Here is a 21,252-nt window from a genome sequence, read left to right as displayed (position 1 = left end):
GCTGTGTGGTGTGCGGTGGGAGAGACTGAATGTACTTTTCCTTCTATTTTGTCAGGTTGCCAAGGCTTCTTTTCAGAGAAATAATGATCCTCTGGATGCAGCTATATTTTACCTTGCACTGAAAAAGAAGGCAGTGGTTTGGGGACTGTACAGGTAAATGAAACTGGCGTGATTTTTGCATATGAAATACACATACAGTTATCACATTTGTTACTAGATTTAACCAAGGCTAGCTATGTTAGAACGCTGAAGACCAGTGAATTTAATATTTCTGCTTTCAATCCCTAATCTCATTCTCCCCAGGTCTCAGAAGAATGCTAAAATGACAGAGTTTTTCCACAACAACTTCAGCGAAGACCGGTGGAGAAAAGCAGCACTGAAAAATGCCTTTTCTCTGCTGGGAAAGCAGCGGTTCCAGCATTCTGCAGCCTTCTTCCTTCTAGCCGGCTCCCTTAAGGATGCTGTGGAGGCAAGTGGAAAACAGACATAAAACAGTGTTTCCAAGAACCATCTTTTTTCCCTTCAACACCTCCGACGCATCTCAGCTCGCTAAACCTCAGTTAGAAACCTTACTGCAGTATGAGTTAAGTCAAGTGCTCCTCCTTTTCATTTGCAAACTGCCTGTAACTTAGTAAGCGTTGGGGGTTTTTTGTGTTTTTTTTTTTTTTTTTTTTTTTTTTCCCTCAACAGTTCATAGTCAAGGGCAATGTTTAATGATCTATTCAAAAGCAGAGAAACCACATTGCTCAAAAACAGAGCACACCAGCAGTATTTCTGTGGTGTTCTTTGTATTATTAAAACACCTCAATACATTTCCACTGTGGTGTCTTTGTCAAAAGCTTTTAGCACAATTCTCTGAAGCATTTTTGATGTTGGCAATTGACTCTTGGGTGTTGCTGTCGCTACTTCTTTTTGGGTGAATTATCAGTTGCATGTTATCTCATTCATAAACCAGCATCTCTGACCCCCTTTTTAGACTCTACTTAATGCCTCTTACATTATATTTGGAGAGTGCTGGTTAGTTAATGTGAAAACATGTGTTTGTTGTGAATAGTGGTTTGAAAGCTTGGCGTCAATCAGTGCGAGCCACAGAAATGTCCAGAAAGCTGCTCCTGGTCATGTCGATTGTTTAACCTTTAATTTGTCAAGGTTATTTCTGTTTAGTGAGTCCCTGAAGCAGTGGGTCACATTATTTCATCTGCATGAGTAACTGAAAGCCCTTTAAGCATTTTATGGAAATAAGCACCACTCAGGCAAAGGGCTATCATTGACTTTGCTCAAGTCTGTCTGACTGGGAGGTAGTCTCATTGATATGCACCTCACACCTTCCCAGTTGGGAGCAACCACAACAACTTGAACTAGTCACTCAGTTTTTGCTGTGAGCACAGGCTTTTGTTGTTTGCATTTTTGGCCCTTTCCTTTCCATTTTGACAGGTAAACAACAGTTTCAGATGATCAACACATACCAAGTCATATGTATTATTTATCTGCTCTACCTCACTCAGTCTTGCCAGTAACAGAATCCACTGCTAAAAAATACCTGGCTTCTTTGTCGTCCTCTAGGTGTGTATAGAGAAAATGCAGGACCTCCAGCTAGCGTTGGTGATCTCAAGGTTGTATGAGTTTGAGTTTGAGACGGCATCCACCTACAAAAAGATCCTCCAGAGACATGTTTTAGGACAAGACAAACAGGTGTGCAGACACCAAAAGTTGTTTTTTCAGTTTTAAGTGTATAATTTGAGCAAAATACCAAATGTTTGAATCCATAACATGAAAAAACGCAAGATGAGCCGTTGTAATTAGTTCATGAATTTCAGATTCCGGCACACCAAGACCCATTTCTGCGGAGCATGGCTTACTGGGTCCTGGAGGACTACAGCAAAGCCTTGGATACTCTACTTGAACAAAAAGCTAACATTGCCAGATCTGGGTCTGCTGAGAACCGATATGACACTGGTAGGTCTGCTGTGCTCTTTATGTTCTTTAACTAGAAAAATTCCATAAAAAAATATATTTGTAACAATAGATCTGTTACACTTGGTTTCACTGTCTGATTCACATTACTACAATCTTTTTTTTTTTTTTTTAAGCTAATTAAGAAATCAAGAAAATAGGGCATAGTGAAAATTTAGGTTCATACACATACCATCATTTCTGACCACATTTGTTTTAATAGCTGTCTACAGTGAACTTTAGCTTTTCTAAATGGAGTTTCTCAGATAAATTTAAGTATAATATAGGAATCCAATCCAGTTTTCTGATTTTTATCTTACCACTCCTTTAAAATATAGAACAGTTGTTTCAAGGGCCATTTTATTTATGAATGGAAAAATGTAATTCAGCCAGAATCTGCCTGTCAAAAGATTCCTTTGTAAATTTCTGTTTGATATAGCCTTTGTTGTCAGAATATCAAAGGGCTGTCCAATATAGGTTGTCAGATAATAACACGAGGTAGACTGAAAGTGCTGCAGATTGTAATACACACTAAGGTTAAGTCCTCATTCACAACCTTGCAACTATTTTTGGTTCGTTAAGTGAGCTGAAATTGCACAAGGAACCTTCTGACCACAGAGCTCAATTTATTAAAAGAAATTATAACCAGCATGAATTATGAATGGATGAAGAAATGAACTTAAAGTGAACCTCACTTTGACTTAAGGGCCCAACCAGTCCCACATTAAAATTCTGTGACATGTGGTTGGTAAATGATGCTTCTCAGAGCATGCTTAGTATGGTTCTAGCAAAGGTAACACAGCTTATAAAAACTGCAAAACGGTTCTTTAACTCTGTAGACATTTCTGCTGCCAGGTACTCTGACATTTTTATACCTCAATGAAAATGAGTGAACATGATGCTTCACCTCTAATTTAACTGTCAGTTTTTGAGCTTCCATCTACATCAAATCAAAATTTATTTATATAGCACATATTAAAACAACAATGTTGACCATAGTGCTTCACAGTCAGTAAAAGCACGAGACAATTAAAACAAACAATAAAACAGGACAACAAACAATAGGTAACAACACAACAAGCTAGAACAGCCAACTAGTTAGAATCAAAAGCCAAAGTAAAAAGTTTTAAGACGTGATTTAAAAGACTGGATAGACTCGGCAGTACGAATATGAACAGGGAGGTTATTCCAGAGTTTAGGTGCCACGGTTGCAAAGGCCTGGTCACCTCTCGACTTCAGTCGAGACCTAGGTTGTGCTAGGACCATGTGATTGGACGATCTTAAGTGCTCTGCTGGGATTGTATAAGTCGAGTAGTTCAGAAAGATAGCTGGGCGCTAAATTATTCAGAATTTTAAAAGTGAACAAAAGAATTTTAAAATCTATGCGATATTTAAAAGGGAGCCAATGTAATTTGGCTAAAATTGGAGTTATGTGTTCATAGATTCTCGTACCTGTTAAAAGACACACAGCTGCATTTTGAATTAACTGAAGCTGGTAAAGAGAAGAGTGTTGGAGGCCCAAGTAAAGGGAGTTACAGTAGTCCAATCTGGATATGATAAATGCGTGGGCAAGCTTTTCAAGGTCCTTTAAAGGAAGGAACGGCTTTGCTTTAGATATCTGACGCAATTGGGAAAAGCTGTTTTTTACCACAGTGGAGACCTGTTTCTCAAGTTTAAAAGAGCCATCCAGAAACACTCCAAGGTTTCTTACAGTGAGCGATAGATGGCTAGCGAGAGGGCCTAGGGAATCAGCTAACTGGTCTAGCAGAGTGCGACTACCAAAGACTATGATTTCGGTCTTATTCTCGTTCAATGTAAGAAAATTATGCGATACCCATATTTTAACTTCATGCAAACAGTTGAACAGAGGTTGCAAAGAAGCAGACACATCGGATTTCAAAGGTGAATAAATCTGGATATCATCAGCATAACAGTGAAAGGAGATGTTGTATTTTCTAAAAATTAATCCCAACGGCAACATGCACAAAGAGAAAAGAGCAGGACCGAGCACGGACCCTTGAGGCACACCACAATAAATAGGGGCAGAAGCCGAGGAGTGTTGCCCCATAGCAACAGAGAACGACCTCTCTGAGAGGTAGGATTTAAACCAAGATAAAACCGTACCTTTGAGACCAACAACATGTTCCAATCTTGATAGAAGAATGTTGTGGTTAACAGTGTCAAAAGCAGCAGTCAAGTCTAGTAAAACTAAAACCACGGAATAGCCAGAGTCAACGGTTAAAAGAAGATCATTAAAAACTCTAAGTAAGGCTGTCTCTGTGCTGTGGCGAGGTTTAAAACCAGACTGAAACTTTTCATTAATACCATTTGCATCTAAAAAGGTCTGAAGTTGTTTTAGAACTACCTTTTCCAATATTTTGGAAATAAAACGGAGTTTGGAGATCGGCCTGTAGTTAGTGAGACCATTAGGGTCAAGATTTTTCTTTTTCATAATAGGTTGCACAACAGCATGCTTAAAGACAGACGGTACACAACCTGATGACAATGATGCATTCAGCAGAGATAAGATACAAGGACCAATAACATGTAAAGCTTCCTTAAAGAAACGAGAAGGAAGAATATCATGCGGGGAACCAGAGATTTTGAGATGATCAATTATATCTTTTAAAGCAGAATAAGACACTGGCTCAAACTGTTGAAAGACAGTCAAGCATTCAGAGGCTGGAACTGGGTCTAAAACTGATGATGAATGAGATGGATGAGAAGCCCTTAGAGCTGAGATTTTTTCAGAGAAATACTTTAAGAATGTATCACAAAGAGCAGGGGAGGCATCCCTATAAGTGGTAGTGCGAGGGTTTATCACAGAGTTAAAAGTATTAAAAAAGGCTCGGGGGTTGTGGCTATTAGTCATAATAATGCTAGACAAAAAGGCAGGTTTGGCAGCTTCAACAGACTTTTGATACTTAGATAAACAATTATGGAGGATGTCCAGAGAGACATGGAGTTTGTCTTTCCTCCATTTTCTTTCAGCACGACGACATTCACGCCTAAGGGCGCGAGTAGTATCATTTAGCCAGGGTTGTGAGGATTTGGCACGTTTAATCCTCAGAGGTGCCACAGAGTTAAGAATGTCAGCGCATGTAGTATAAAAGAGGTTAGCAAGCTCATCCGCTGATAAAACCCCATTACAGTTAGCATCAGAGAGGGGAGAATCAAGGAAAGCATCCGTGACGTGAGCGATTGACTGGGAGTTAATAGTGCGCGTTTGCCACACAGGACCATCACTGTTCAAATTCACATCGCTACAGTATTAAATAAAACTGGGAAGTGATCAGAAATCCTTGCCGTGAACACTGGTGCCATCTTGTATTTGCATTCAAGTGACAAGATAAGGTAGTTTTGTCAGTCATTAGTTCTCTCATAAGTGCATACCTGAAGTTGTCTGAAGCTTTGACAGTGATTCAGTTAGGTCAGGTATAGTTGTATTTTGTTTTCCTCTAATATCACAGCTTGTCTTTGCAGGTATTGTTGCTAGGACTCGCCAAAGAAATAGATGAAACCGTTTTGTCTAACTTTCTGTCTGTGGCAGGTACCTCTTCTGTGTCGGCTTGTAACCCTGAGGTTTTCAACTTTTACACTTACCTGCGTACTCACCCACTCCTCCTTCGCCGGCATTTTGGCTCATCAAACAAGGCAAAAGTTGGTCTGACTGCTGAGGTTCGCAGCGCTGACTCCATCAGCCTGGATGAGAGAAGACTGTTTTTCACAGCTGCATATGCACATTTGCATGCAGGGTGCCCTATGCTTGCACTCGAAGTCCTCTCCAAGATGCCCAAAGTCCGCAAGCATTCTAGACCCCAGGATGATACAGGCAACACTGCTGAGCTCAGTATTGGGAGTAGGAACGGACAAGCATCGGACCCGGATTGGTGTCAGTCAGCTCTGAATGGCTATGAGTCAGATGGCAACAGCTTATCAAACAGCCGGTCGGATTCAGTGTTAAGTTTCGATTGGAGCCAGCCGTCAGTGGTAGTTCCAGATGAGCCCCTAGAGCTGAAATGGGATAGCGACAAAGATGATGAAGAAAATGAGGATGAAGAAGAAACTAAAAATGGCAAGAGTGGCAGTGGTAGTGTGTTCCACGAACCAGTATCTCTGGTTGAGGAGAGCGAGGACAGCAATGATTACATTGAACCGTCTGATGATATCCTGGTGACTCAACTGAAATTTGCAGCGTGCTTGAAGATTATGACCAATGAGCTCCGGACACTGTCAACAGGGTACGAACTGGATGGAGGAAAGCTACGTTACCAGCTCTGCCTGTGGTTAGAAAGAGAGGTACTGACATACACATATTTAAACAGCTTTGCAAACTTTGAGGTCAAATTTCATTTTTCTTTTTTTTTTTTTTAATGTATTTATTCATTCATTTGTGTTATATAACAAGTCTTTCTGCAGACTTGAAGCCACGCAATAAAACTTTTGTATTTTACATAATGCCCACACATCTCCTTCTTGCCTTTATGATTATTGAGCATCTTGTCTGTGTGCATATAAATGTTACATTTCATGGATGAGGAGCGCCTTGTTGATTAATTGATTTTTAAGATTGGATTCTGTTTTGTTTTTGTTTCTTTTCCCCTCAGGTGGGGGCTCTCCAGCATTGCTGCAGCTATAAGCGTTGCCTGCCAGAACTGTCAGTCCAGGGTGATGTCCCTGTTTCTGGGTTAGTGGAGGAGGAGCAGGTGGGTGTTGATAGCTGGCTGCTTGCTATATTAAAATTAAAACAGCAACGATATCTAATGACGTACTTTGAAGAAATATTATCTCTGTTTGTCAGACATGCATACCCAATTATATATACTTACCCTTGCACAATGCACCTACTGTGTGTTTACAAATTACTTTAGAAAACCCACTACTTTTTTTTTCTCTATTGTTGATAGACCACGTTAATATATACCATTTCAAAGCATGCTGCTTTTTGTTTGTGCCCTACCCAGGTGGGTGGATTTACAGAAAGGCTGAATGACTGTCTATAAAACTAATGAAGTCTGAATGTTTTTGCCAGCCTGGGAGCCCCCGTGGTGACAGCCACAGGAGCAGGAGACACTGGCTGCAGAGTAACCAGCCCTTACTGAGGATGTTTCTGAGTTACTGCAGCTTGCACGGCTCACACGGAGGAGGTCTGGCCTCTGTACGCATGGAGCTCATACTGCTGCTTCAAGAATCTCACCAGGTAATTAAAATGGCAACTTTTCTTTCAGTTGGAGCTGTTTTGTCAGTGAATGAATGAACAATAGTAATATTGTTTTTTTTGGGGGGGGGGATTTGATATGAAATGTTTAGTTGATTACAACATAATTATAATTCAGGTGATTCAGAGGAAGATTTTCTCATGCTTTTCTCTTTGATTTTGCGTTTATCAGCGTGTTTAGAATTAAACATGAAACAGTTTTTTGCTCATTGATTACTAGTGTTGGTCTTCATGGATTTAAAAGTGACAAAAGTGATAGCTTTAAAGTTTTCTAACACTGCCATGTTTCTTAGTTTGTAGTTTTGGTTTGGTTTTTCAAAGGGGCTTCTTGCAGTAATTTATAGTCTTATTAATTGAGTCTTAAGCAACAAGTCAAGAATAATTAATTATGACTGTGCTCTCTTTATGGCCACTCTGTTGTCTTACAATACTTGAATACTGCGTCATATTTAAAGCAGGTCTTTTTCACTACAGACAGTGAAGTATTCTGGGCAGTATAATCCGCCCAGAGTTTCCACTTAATTTAACTGAAGCATATTCTCTTTGAAGGGAATGATACTGGGCAGATGAGTCAAAGAGTACGCATGATAGACGGAACATGAAGCCATCTGAATAGCTTGTGTTAGCACACACCACCACGCGCATGCACACACCTCGTTGTTGTGCCCAGGCAACTGTCTGCACACTGCCAGCAATAGGCCGACAGGCTGTACTGATTCCTGGAGCTCCTAAGGGAGGGTCGTGCCTCAGGCTGGCGATTAGAGAGTAAAATTTTAGGAGGTAAACAATTCAATGAGCCAACATGGGAACAGTGCTATTAAATGTTAGCACAAGTGATGATTTGAGATAAAATTGGATTATTTTGTACAAGCTCTGCTCCCATGGTTGTCAAATTTAAACTTTGGTGTCAAGGAAATTTTTGCATTTTTGCTTTTGCCTTGACTTCAGTCAGGGTGCAGAGCTTCTGTTAAGATGGTGACAGCTGAATGTGATTCATCAAGAGTGACGAACATAAGTCTGTGGTATTCTTACACACAGAGTCATATTCAGGAATTTGGTAGATACATAAAGAACCAGACATCCCTCCAGTGCCAAAGCTTTCTTTTTTTGCTCATTAACTGTCATTCACACAAAATGTATGTAGAAATCATGTATGACATTTACACGAATTGGCTCATCTTGTCATTATAGCTACAGAAAAGGCTGTGCTGTCAAAGGTTCAAAGCAGCTCCCCTCTGTTCCTTGTTCTTTTAGTGAGGTGTCTTTCTTTCTTCATCCTAAAGAAAGAAATAAGAAAGTAGAATCCATCTACATGTTCTTAGTTTGCTAAGTTTACTGTTGTGTAACCTTAGTTTGTGTCCTTGTGTATAGGTGTGGGGGTTTGTATTTACTATGATAGACATCTACAGATGTACCATAATGATTTGACACTCATCTATGACATTTGTACCCAGGATGACTTCATCCAATCTGTGGTGACGGTGACTTCACAGCCCACCTCCATCCCTCTTTTGATGGCTTGTACAACCAATGTAAAGACAGTGGTGGCCAATCCACTTGTCTATTTGACCAACCTGACTCACGACATCCTGCAAACCATCAGTGCACTCGATTCTCCTCCACATCCAGATGTTGTTACCAACGAGGTGAGACAATTAATTTCCTCCTTATCCAGATAATTAAGAGTTGATTTTGTTGTGTTATGTCTGTAGGTTTATATACTGCATACTGTTGTGGACATATGCTTTTTATTTGGATTATGTGTGTGCCAAACCGTTGAAAGATGGAGAGATGTTGCATTCAAATAATATTAAAAACTGTAGTGAGCAGTTTGTGTTTTTGCACCAACATATGTGCACAGTAGAGGTTTGCAACAGTTTTAACTGTGTAGTTTTCTTGGCATCCATGAAGTTTATTAGTAGGGCTGCACCGAATCCTGTGAAAACCTCTATACGACACTCTTCTCGCTCACATTGCTTCTGTTTCTTTGGGGTTTATGGTCATTTGTTGATACATAGCTCTCTTAAGGTCCCTCCACAGCATTTCAGGCAGCCTGGTCAGTCTAGACTAGACTGGGCCAAAGCAACACCTTGATTCTTTTCTTTTTCTGCTGTGTTAGGGGTCACTGTTCTGACATGGTCCAGTATGGATTGAAGCTTAAGCTGTCCGACAGATGCACTCTAGAAAAATATGGTATTTAAAAGAGGTCATGGTAGACTAAATGACTGAGATCCTGTAGCTGCAAAATAAGCTAAGCTCACCTCCTATCCACTGTCATACGTATCACCTGGTATGAGGTGCTTGCTTTTTGGGGTTTTTTTTGGGGGGGGGGTTACCAAACATGTTTCCATGCGTTATGCTAGACATCTCCACTTTTGGTCTCATCTGTCTAATGGACATTGTTACAGAAGTCTTGTGGTTTGTTTAGATGTAATTTTGCAAACCTGAGCCATGCTGCCATGTTCTTTTTAGAGCGAAAAGGCTTTGTGCTGGCAACCCTTCTAAACAAGCCATAGTTGTTCAGTCCTTTTCTAATTGCACTGACATGAACTTTAACATTTAACATGCTAACTGAGGCCTGTAGGGTCTGAGGTGTAGCTCTTGGGATTTCTTTGTTTTACAATTTCTCTGAGCATTGCACAGTCTGATATTGGGGTGAATTTGCTGGTGCATCCTCTCCTGGGAAGAATGTGGCATTGTGTTAACACACACCTGAATGCGCCAGACCAGCAAACACTTCTGCTTTTATAGAGGTGCTCACACTTGCTAATGATCAAGTGTTGCACCTGTCTGCTATTTGCCCTCTCAGTTCCTCTAAATGTACATAGTTTTTCAGAGAACCGCAGTCTTGTGAAATCTTGTATATTGATCTTTTATATACAGTATATGAGACTGAGCTGTAAATAAACCTATAAATGTCAGGAGACTTTGCAATACGTAACATAAAAATAACCTGGGGTAGTAAGGCAAATGTTAGGCAGTTTTAATCAGAATTGATGTTAATAGGTGTGTGTGTGTGAGTGTGTGTGTGTGTGTGTGTGTGTGTGTGTCCATGAGTGCTGATTGCTGCCTTATCATTAAACTTGTTTCTAGAGAGATTTTGGTTCATTTTGCAATATTTTGAGTCAGAATATATTTGCTATGCTGCATATAGGAGGCTGTTTGCACATGAAGCATTTGTGTTTGGGAAATGAAAAGGAATGTGTTTTTGTATTCAACAGATGAATGTGTCAGTCACTTGTCTTTTAGCTGTTATTTGCTCTTGATCAGATTTCTGGGAACTATGCGTTGATTGAAAACCAAACTTTAAGTGTAGCTTAATTATTGAACTCTCATGCTAATTAATGTTTTATTTTGTTGTTGTTTTTTCATTGCTTCTTATTTCAGATCTATGTGATGCACACACTGGCAGCCTCCTTGTCTGCCTGTATATATCAGTGTTTGTGTGATGGACACACATACAGGTAAGTGTTGCAAGAACTTTATTTCCTCATATATTTATTTGCTCTTGAGCATTTGCTAAATACACCCACTTTACTATACTTTTTAGACTTTTAATCCCTAACCTGTCATGTTACAGATACTATCCATCAAGGTATCATGAGTACATGAGTAGCTTTATACTAAACTGAAATCCACCAGGGCAATTTGGAAAAACTCTTACATAACCTGACCCAAAAGGGTTGGAGCTCATTGTGGGTATCCACTGGGCTGCATCTCTGAGCAAAAGTCTTGAATTCTTTATGTATTCAAGCAAAGCTAATTACACATTTCTGTTCATTTTCCATCACATTCACATTGAATATTAAGACAAATTATTAATCTGTCATAACTACTGTTATTATATGTCCCTGGTGGTTCAATTAAAGCCAAAATGCTGCCAATAATAATGCACATTTGTGTCCTCTGGTTCACCCTGTATATGTGTTAGTGTTTTTAGGCTTATTGGAGCAGAATAATAAGAAATAATGGGGACAGGACCTGACTGCTGGTAACCAAGCATACTTTATAATGGGAGCGTAATGCAGTCATACAGCCAAACACTATACATGTAATAGCAATGTAGAAACTGCTGTTCAAGATCATCTAAGCATATTCTTTGTTTCAGATTTGCACTTTTTTTTGGGGGAGGGGTGAAATAAAGATGTGTTGGACGTTTACCACACAGAAGTATGACAGTTACTTGTCTGTTTTGATCATGTTGAGAATGAATTATAAAAGCTGCAGGGCTGCTGTTTGTCATTCTTATTGTAAATACTTAATTAGATTCTTGGTTTTGACAGATGGGAGGAACATTGTTTATTTAAGACTCTTATCTACCATAACTCCCAATCACTCTGACAACAACCCAGAAGGATTTAAGCTTAGAATGGATGAGTGTGTTTTTATTTATAACATTTTTTTAATGACCCATTTGGCTTACAGCCCTGTTGCTATGTGAGTTCCTTTTTTTCTTTTTTTCTTTTTAAAATAATGTAGCAAATTTTATTAACTAGTGCTTCACCAGACTGGGACCTGAGTCACAGTGCCGTGACTGCAGAGAGACTTGCTCGTGTGTCATGTATCAGAAAAGATGAAGATTCATTTTTAAACTGAGAGCAAACTTTCATTATTCTTTCAGAGCAAGCTGTCCGACCTCACTATTTCAAAGTTAACACGACTCTAAGTGATGTGATTAAATGAGCACATGGTTTGGCATCTTTCTCACTAAATACTTTTTAAACGTGTACACACACACACACACACACACACACACACACACACACACACACACACACACACACACACACACACAGCCATCTATCCCATGCTGTTCTGAGTTAAATAGTGTAACTAAATTTGCAAGGCAATTTCTAATTTAACACTATCTTTGTTATGGTAATTATAATATAAAAATCTCCCGTTGTGCCGCTGCAGAGGTTTGATGAAGCGCTTTTTCCTCTTGAGCATCTGAGCAAGTGTGTGAATTTTTCAAAAGGTATTTTGAGGATGTAGGTTGCTGGGGTTGAGTGTTGCAAGGTTGACAGGGTTTTAATTCTTTTCCTTCCTACCAGTGATTTTGTTATCTTCAGTCTAATTTGGTTAGGAAATCAGCCAAGAGGTGTATCAAAATGAAGCCTAAACATACGTGAGGTTACAATACCTGCACAGTTGCAGCATGTGTGGCTTTATGAATAAAGTTTGTTGTGAAAAGATGTCTTCAGAGTTGTGACTTGCCGCTCCTTCTGAATGACGTTCCCTTTGACTTTTGAATTCTGTTTGAAGTGGAGGCAATTGGGTTTTTTTGTAGGAGCTTAAAGGGGGACTTATTGGATGTTAGAAACTTAATAGACTCCCTGGTGACTTGAGCATTCCATATTCTCTATAAAGATTTCCTCTCTAACCGTCCAAGGATTTTTGTATGTTCGAAAGCCACTTGATGTGAGAACTCGGGCACTGATGTTTTCTTTATTACGTAGCGTTTCTTCTCTATCACCAAACAGCATATATAGGCAGCTAACCTGAGATGCAGCCCATTAGTATTTCATGTCCTGACAGAACAGAGCTCAAAAGTGGTGTCTCTTAGAAACAACATCCTAGAATTGGGAACAGAGTAAAACATTTTAGCATTATATATTTACACCACCTACCCCTTCCTTTCCTCACTTTTCTGTACAGCTTTTCATGTTTAATATAAATGTTTGGCTTCGCAACCTCATACTTTGCGGGGTCGATTTCTTGTTTCTGTTTCTCCCACAGCCACGTGAACCATTTCACTGGGACTGTGTACCAGAGTGTTTTGCTGTCTCAGAAGCAGCCTCTCAAAACTATAAGCATGGATGAGTCTGTTCAGCCCAACACTTCTCCTGCACAGTGGCCAGGTAAATCAATCAAAACAAACTTTTCACACCGAAGCATATTTTGGTTGTTTTCAGTAAACAAGAACAGTAAACAAGTCTTTACCAGCTCACCCTTCCTGTTTGTGACACGCTGCAATAAATCTTGTTATCGGTATGCTGTTTTATTTCTGCGTCCCACCAACATGTCATATGTTACACACATGGTTATGTTTTAATGCTTTTGTCTGAATAATTCACTTTAGCTACCTTCGCCACAGGTATAAAGTACAGATTAGTTGATCTGATTAGATTTTCAAGTACTTTCCTGCATTAATTTGCTTTTAAATGAGGAAAGACTGAGATTTTTTTAATTAATTAATTAATTTCGATAATGAAACTGCTTTTAAGCTACAAATCTGTGCAAATTAATTAGCTAATGGACTAAGAACACCGACTGTGAGCCTGAAAACTCAAGAACGAAGCATTGCATAAATGTCTTAATATCACGGGTCTTCCATACATAGGGGATTTGATGGGATTGTGGTGTTTCCTACTGCACAAGTTTCTAAATTAGTAAGATAAAAACTTTTTCTAAACTTCTCTATGAACTCTTAATTATGAACACTATTAATAATGTGACCATGCATGGCACACAACATAAATATTGCCTTATATGAATATCATGAGAAGACATAAGACATGTAGTTTTTTAGTCTATATTCAGATTCTGCTGTCTAAATATCTTCTTTTCTTTTTTCTCTTTTTTTTCCCCCCCGCTGTCCTTTACTCGTTCCTCTCACCAGGTATCGCCTCTCTGATTCGTCTGTTGAGCTCAGCAGGTGAGGAAAGCCAGCCAGGCTTAGCTGTGCTGCTGTGTGAGATCCTGACTGCTGTCTTCCTCAGTCTGTTTGTTCACGGCATGACCACTCACTCCTGCAACGAGCTGTTTCGCATCATGGCACACCCACTCAACAGCAAGCTTTGGGTGACAGTGTTTGGAGGAGGCGCTCGAATCCCTGTCATCGAAAAACTCAGCAGTCCAACAAGGACGCCCCCACCAGGTGATTCATTTGGAGGATGTAGTTTCCTTTGTGACACTGGTGTGTTCTTCTGAAGGTGACCTTGTAACTATAAACCACTTTACTCCTGTTAAATTAATTGGACTGTTAGCGTAGTGATATCCACCAACTTATTTGTGTGGGTGTGGGTTTGCCTTAGTGCTTGCTACTGCTTGGTAGACCTGATATAAAGTTACTGTAAATATTTGGAAAAAATCTAGGCGCTTTATTTATTTATTTATTTATTATTATTTTTTTATTTTTTTTAATGAGCAAAAGGCACAATCAGAAGCATTTTAATGGCAGCTTGAAAGGGCGATTTAACACACTCTTAACTTTCTCTCAACACTCCAGCCTCACCAAGTGGCACAGACAGGAAGTCCAAACGATTCAGGCTTCTCTCATCACGTAGCGGATCCAAGGAAGAGTCTGGGATAGAGAGGGAGGGACCATTGAGTCCAAAGCACCATGTCCCTGTTGTGGAACAGGAAGCTCCCTCTATCTTTAAAGAACAGTTCGTCCCTCCAGAGCTCAGCATTTGGGATTACTTCATCGCAAAGGTAATCCAAATATTAGTAACAGTGGTTAAGAAGTGGTTTTAAAACATAAGCCTGCATATCTGCTCTCATTTCTGTTGGGATTTTGTTGCATCTTCAGCCTGTATAATGATAGAATGACTTTTTAATATAACTTCAATTTAACATCTTCTATAATACATTTAATTTTGTAAGTTGTCTCTTCTTTCCTTATACGGTTTTGTTGTTGATCTAAACAATTTTGTTTGTCTGTCTTCTGTTTTCTTGCATTCAAGCCTTCACTACCACCGTCAGAAAACAGAGTTGATTATGACTCCGAGGCGAGCCAGGGAAGCGAAGATGAAGACGACGACGATGAATATGATGATGTGTTTGATCCCAACTCACCGCAAAGGGAGCATTCAAACCACAATTCGTACAGGTATTGGCACAGCACTGAGTGCATATTTCTCCAGTCAGTGACTCATTTTTGAGCTGCCAAGATTTAACCTGAAGCTCTTTACAGCTGCTTGTCTTTTATTTATTTGTGCTGCCTCTAAATTTTTCTCCACTCTATCTGAATAAACCTAAATGTAATTTTTTAAAGACTCTATTTCGGTTCTAAACTGGTTTCTTCTCCTTTTAAGTTGGTGTTTGATGCGGCTGGCCATGGTTCAGCTGGTGTTGGCCAATCTCAAGTCTTTCTACCTTACGGCAGGATATGATTTGTTAGGTAAACACTAAAATATACGCCAGCCCCTCGGATGTACATCCAGGATGTAAAGAAGCACTGTCCTATTTCTTACTGCTTGTCTCAGCTAGTCTTATTGTCTTCTTTTTAACCACAGACCTGCCTGTGGCCTCTCCTTTGTGTCATGCTGTGCTGAAGACGCTGCAGCGGTGGGAGCAGGTGCTGCAGAAAAGGCTGGAGATCTTCGGGGGCCCCCCTTCCAAGTATATCTCCACCCACCTCCATGATGAAATTGCCACACCTGGCCCCGCCCTCCTCAGGCACAAAACCCTATTTGAAGCATCAAATACCCCTTTCAGGTATTGAATCAGATTTTTTTTTTTTTTTTTTTTAAACTTTTTTTGTCTTGTGGTTTGTTTATTTATTCATTTTTTTTCTCTTGTGTATCCACAGAGGTCCTCAGTCAATGCTTTGCATTTTCCCCATGTTTATTTCCACAAACCTGTTTATGTCAGTACTTCTTCATATATTTGTTATTTATTTTGGCATGTAAGTGAGGTGGCAGTGATTCAGTTTGTGGCCTGGGGTAAAGTTTTCATCTACAGCAAAGTAAACACATCAGCAAAAAAAAACAAAAAACAATATTCCCTGCTTGTGCATGCAGCTTAAGAGGAAAGTGCCCAACTGTCTCTGCATTGTTTACATTCAAATTCAGGCTATGACTCACAATGAACAGCAAGTACACCTCTGTGTACTGCTGATGTATACTGCTAATTAAAACACTGTCTTTAACAGCGTCCACATGAGTGGAGAAAATTCCGATTGGCAGTTCTAATAAATTCATTTGCAGAGTTCTTAGTGGACTCATGACTTACACAATTTGCATACTGATGGAGAAAATAAAGAAATACATCGGTTAATTTGGCTTGGGGAAAATGCTAAATGAAAATTTGTATTAAAGGTATTATTAATAATATTTAAAAGTGAAAGTAAAACAAAAGAAAGGAAACGGCTAACCTAATAATCCATAAATAAATAAATGTGGATAATTAATGGATCCAAGTCATCCTCCCTGCCACTTAGTGGACATCCAGCTGCAACAGTTTTGCTAACATCTGCTTCAGAACAGCAGACAGACAGAAGGATAAAGACATATTAATTACTGTCTGTTATTTACTTTTTTCCTGTTTAACTGGCTACTGTAAGATAGTAAAATCCCAAAAATTGGGATTTTACTAACTCAAATATCTCTTATCTTTAATAAATTGTGGAGTAAATAGAAAAATATTCAGTAAATTCAAAAAATCAGTTTTTCTCACTTTTTTAGACCACCATTTTATCCATGTGCAGACTGACCCCGTTGGATACCACAGTAACATAGTCCATGGATTTACTGTTCTTTGAACAACATCATTCGTGATTTGTGATGTTAAATGCACATTACTGTTGACGATGTTCCTTTCAGGTCCAGCCACCACTCGGCGCTGCCAGTCAAACGTTTATGGCACTTTTTGGTGAAGCAGGAAGAAGTGCAGGAGACCTTTATCAGAAATATCTTCACCAAGAAACCGGGCACACATCAGGTATTTACATCATATCCCCCTGCTGCATGATTGCGTTGCTGGCACATTTTAATCATAGTCACTGAATAACACATTAACTATTTTGATATGATAACAAAATGCATCATTCCCAAGCTAAACTGCATTATTATTGCTTTTACATCCTTGTTATACTGTTTTTGTTTTGCATGCCAGCCTCTTTTTTTTTTTTCTTATTACTGCCTCCAGTTGCATTATTTTCATTCAAATAATTCCACCTTTTTTGATTAACAGCACAATAATTGAGTCTCTGTATGTGTTTGCATGGCTTGCCACTGGTGGTGGTTGCACTTGTGTGTGTGTGTCTGTGTGTCCACCCTGTGCTGCTTCCCCTGTCATTAAAGTCGGTTGAGGACCAGACTGACAATATGAAATGTTCAGGGATGGACGAGACAGGAAACAATCAGGTACTGTTTCTGATGAATTTTTGCTCATGATGTTGCAGTGGGATGGGTTGCTAAACAAACCTCAGTATCTGTTGCAATATTTAACCAACTGAAAAATCAAAAACTGAAGCTTTTGATTTTTTTTTTTGCTGAATGTGCATCAAGAACTACATTCAGCAAAAGCTTAAATGTAGTTCTTGATGCCTAAGATTGGTACATACGTCGACAGTGATGGATACTGAAAGACTGCGGGTGATCAAATGCCTTGCAGGTATAGCATGCTTGCAAGAAATGTAACATTCATGTCAGATGTTGTGTACATTTTTTACAAGTTTGACAAGTCGGCTTCAAAAAAATCCTCCCACATTTATTTGCTCTTTTTTTGTTTTGTTTTTAGGTTGGGTTTTTTGTGTGGTTTTTTTTTATTTTTTTATTTTTTTAATTTTTATAAATAAGTGAAAATCACTGTTGCTTCAAGGCTGTTTAATTGGTCACAGAGTTTTATAGTTTATAAGGGACTTAAATATGAGTTTTACATATTGTCCCTATGACACAACTGCAAACGTAAAGCTTTGAAGCCTGCAGTACCTTGCCTTTTTGTTTTTCTTGTAGCATGTTTATTCAGACGTGCATAACAAAGTAGTATGTCTGAGTTGACAAGACCCCTCTTTATGCTTCAGTCACACTAAGGAAAAACGGTTGTTGGCGATCGGGTGCAGAGAACTTGCAGTCTCATTGCTTTTGAAATCGGTGTCAGTTTGCTCTGAGTTTGTGATAATACAGCAGTTGGAATAAATAGGTAAAGATCACAAGTCTCTTGATGTCACTTGCAAATTTTGTTATCTACAAAGAAATTGACATTAAGTACTTACATTCAGAGTTCAGTCAAAACCTCATAGATTTGAAATTCAGAAACTTCTCTACAAATACTTACAAGCTGTGCTTTTCATAGTATAACCAAAATACAACCAGTAGAGTAGAAGTTGAGAGTCAAAAAGGCGTCATAAACAAGTTGTGCTCAACTGAGTCTGACTACAATGTGTCTGCATTTAGAAGTTAAATGCCAGTTATTTGCATCCGATCCAGGTTGGACTGCAGTTGTTTGGATGTAATCTGTACAATCAAAATTTTTGCTCAGTGTTCGGGGGTTATACACTGAACCTGTGGCATCTGTTGCATTCATTTACCAACAGCAAAAACATTTAATGGTTTCTAGTCGCAGGGAGGTAGCTGTCCTACTTTTACTCTAGTGTGGCTGAGCCATTATACATGTGACTGTATGAAATGTAAATACCATATGAAACGAGACCATACTGTTTAATGCGGATGTGCACATTTTACGTCTTGAACCTGTCACGCATTATCTTAAATGCTAAAACTGTGATCAGGACCAAATTACAGTACATGTATTTTTAGTGCCATGTACCCTGAATGCTCTTGTCAAGAGTGAGATATTAATCTTGCATTTAGCTGTCTAAATATTCATGTGAATGTGAACCATCAATTTTAAATTGCACTGTAAACTGATGCTTCATAGAGGTTTTCTAATCTTCTTGCTCTCACCATGCAAGCTCCCATATTATAGCTACTCCATTTGGCTCAGTGTTAATTAACCCAGTCTCTCTGAGGACAAACTATGAAGCTGAATAGCTTCTGATTAATGGGCCCAACACTGTCGCAGTGAATCTGCATCCTACAGGGATTATGTGCTCGGCAAAAATGGCAAACCACCATATTTAGATTTCTGCAAGTCAAGTTATATTTTATTCCATCCGACAGAAAATGACATGGTCTTTTCCTCTCGAACAAATGCGGTGAAGACGTTAATTCAATCTCATGCTTAGAGGATGCTTGGCTTTGGCATCAAAGTGTAACATCTCTGTACAATATCCCACAGGACCACAGTGGTACAGTGTGTACTTGTGCTTGTGCAGAGTCCTCTCCCCACTCTCCTGCCTCCCTCGCTTCCCCCCCTTCCTGACACCATGACACCCCCCTCCTCCAATCCCTCTCTCAGCAGCAAGACATCTCCCCCCCTCCCCTCCTCCCAAACATCTCCCAGTGTCACAGTGGATCAGGTCAGGAGGCAACTGAGGAAGCTTCGCCCCAGAAAGGCAGCAGGCCCAGACAAGGTGTGTCCTAGGATGCTTAAGGCGTGTGCTGCTGAACTTGGGGAGCCGCTACAACGAGTCTTCAACCTCAGTCTGCGACTGGGGAGAGTGCCCGCCCTATGGAAGACATCCTGCATCGTCCCGGTCCCCAAAAGGAACCGGCCCAATGAGCTGAATGACTTCCGACCGGTGGCACTGACGTCACATCTTATGAAGACTCTAGAGCGGCTCTTCCTCAACCTCCTCCGACCACAGGTACAACATGCCCAGGACCCACTACAGTTTGCATACAAGGTGGGTGTCGGAGTGGAGGATGCCATTCTGTACCTCCTACACAGAGCCCACTCACACCTGGATGGGGGAAAAGGCACGGTCAGGATCCTGTTTCTTGACTTTTCCAGTGCCTTTAATACCATCCGGCCCTGTATGCTTCAGGAAAAACTGAACAGGATGGAGGTGGACCCCTGCCTGGTGGCTTGGATCTCCGACTACCTCACCGACAGACCACAGTACGTCAGGCTGAAGGACATCACGTCTGACACAGTGGTCAGCAGCACAGGAGCACCACAGGGAACTGTGCTGTCCCCTCTTCTCTTCACCCTGTACACCTCTGACTTCTGCTACAACTCTGAATTATGCCATATTCAGAAGTTTGCAGACGACACAGCCATCATGGGGTGTATCTGGGATGATCAGGAAGAGGAGTACAGAAGTCTGGTGAGGAACTTTGTCGCATGGAGTCACACAAACCACCTGCAACTCAACACCTCAAAGACTAAGGAACTGGTTGTGGACTTCGGGAGGTCCAGAGAAGGTCCACTGCCAGTTCAGATAGAGGGGGAGGAGGTGGAGGTGGTCAACAAGTACAAGTACCTCGGGCTGTGGGTGGACAATAAACTGGACTGGTCATGCAACACAGAGCACCTGTATAAAAAAGCCCAAAGCCGACTGTACTTCCTCAGGAGGCTGAGGTCTTTTAACATCTGCAGGAAGCTCCTGAGGATGTTTTACCAGTCGGTGGTTGCTGGAGTACTTTTCTATGCTGTGGTGTGCTGGGGGAGCAGCACAGCAAAGAGGGACTCATCCAGGCTGGAGAAACTGATCAGGAGGGCTAGCTCTGTGGTCGGCATGAAGCTGGACACTCTGGTGACAGTGGCAGAGAAAAGGACATTAAAGAAACTGATGGACATTATGAACAATGCTGGGCATCCTCTGCACACGGCCATAAACAACCAGAAGAGTCTGTTCAGTGACAGGTTGCTTCTCCCCAAGACAAGAACTAACAGACTTAAAAACTCCTTTGTCCCACACGCCATCAGACTGTTTAACTCCTCTCTGGAGGGGAGAGGGAGGGGAAACAGGAGGACAAAGGAGGGGGGAACAACTAAGCTGTAGTGCCTCTGCACCTCACTGTACAATACCTTGTGCAATACTTTTTGTAAATAGTCAACAGTGCAATAGACTCAATACTTGAAATGTGCAATTCACTTGTATTTTTATTTTTTTATTCCTATTTATTCTATTTATCCCCTTTGTATATTTTATTTATATTGTGTGTGTGTGTGTGTGTGTGTGTGTGTGTGTGTGTGTGTGTGTGTGTGTGTGTGTGTGTGTGTGTGTGTGTGTGTATATATTGTTACACCCCGGCCTAGGCAACCGGGGTGCAACGTAGAAAAACAAAGATAAGGAAAATAAAACCACGAAGGCTCTCCACCAAAATCCCAAAACAAAAATATCCCATGACGAAAGTATTGACAAACCCATTCACAACTATTTACAACAGACTATTTATTTACAACAAAACACCAAACTATTTACAACACGGGGGAGATCGCGACCATGACACACTGAAACACAGGGTTTAAATACATAGAGGGAGCAATCAGGAAATGGACCACAG

The 21,252-nt window shown here is 40.2% G+C and overlaps 1 protein-coding gene across 1 annotated transcript in view; it reads left to right on the top strand.

Annotated features, from left to right (window-relative positions):
* Positions 1 to 21,252, top strand: part of dmxl1 (Dmx like 1) — a 63,983-nt gene that overhangs the window by 29,123 nt on the left and 13,608 nt on the right. The window contains exons 25-41 of the mRNA XM_085425928.1: positions 56 to 153; positions 304 to 469; positions 1,564 to 1,692; positions 1,818 to 1,956; positions 5,504 to 6,252; positions 6,561 to 6,659; positions 6,986 to 7,153; positions 8,626 to 8,817; positions 10,559 to 10,635; positions 12,911 to 13,032; positions 13,794 to 14,051; positions 14,403 to 14,608; positions 14,860 to 15,005; positions 15,211 to 15,296; positions 15,412 to 15,613; positions 16,720 to 16,837; positions 17,200 to 17,262. Of these exons, the coding sequence (XP_085282054.1) occupies positions 56 to 153; positions 304 to 469; positions 1,564 to 1,692; positions 1,818 to 1,956; positions 5,504 to 6,252; positions 6,561 to 6,659; positions 6,986 to 7,153; positions 8,626 to 8,817; positions 10,559 to 10,635; positions 12,911 to 13,032; positions 13,794 to 14,051; positions 14,403 to 14,608; positions 14,860 to 15,005; positions 15,211 to 15,296; positions 15,412 to 15,613; positions 16,720 to 16,837; positions 17,200 to 17,262 (3,018 nt within the window). The remainder of the gene's footprint in view (positions 1 to 55; positions 154 to 303; positions 470 to 1,563; positions 1,693 to 1,817; positions 1,957 to 5,503; positions 6,253 to 6,560; positions 6,660 to 6,985; positions 7,154 to 8,625; positions 8,818 to 10,558; positions 10,636 to 12,910; positions 13,033 to 13,793; positions 14,052 to 14,402; positions 14,609 to 14,859; positions 15,006 to 15,210; positions 15,297 to 15,411; positions 15,614 to 16,719; positions 16,838 to 17,199; positions 17,263 to 21,252) is intronic.

Source organism: Rhamphochromis longiceps, linkage group LG12, assembly GCF_057381845.1.
Source record: "Rhamphochromis longiceps isolate RC_006_pf linkage group LG12, R_longiceps_female_GT1.1, whole genome shotgun sequence".
Classification (NCBI taxonomy): Eukaryota; Metazoa; Chordata; class Actinopteri; order Cichliformes; family Cichlidae; genus Rhamphochromis; species Rhamphochromis longiceps.
This window is presented reverse-complemented; position numbering and strand designations above follow the sequence as displayed.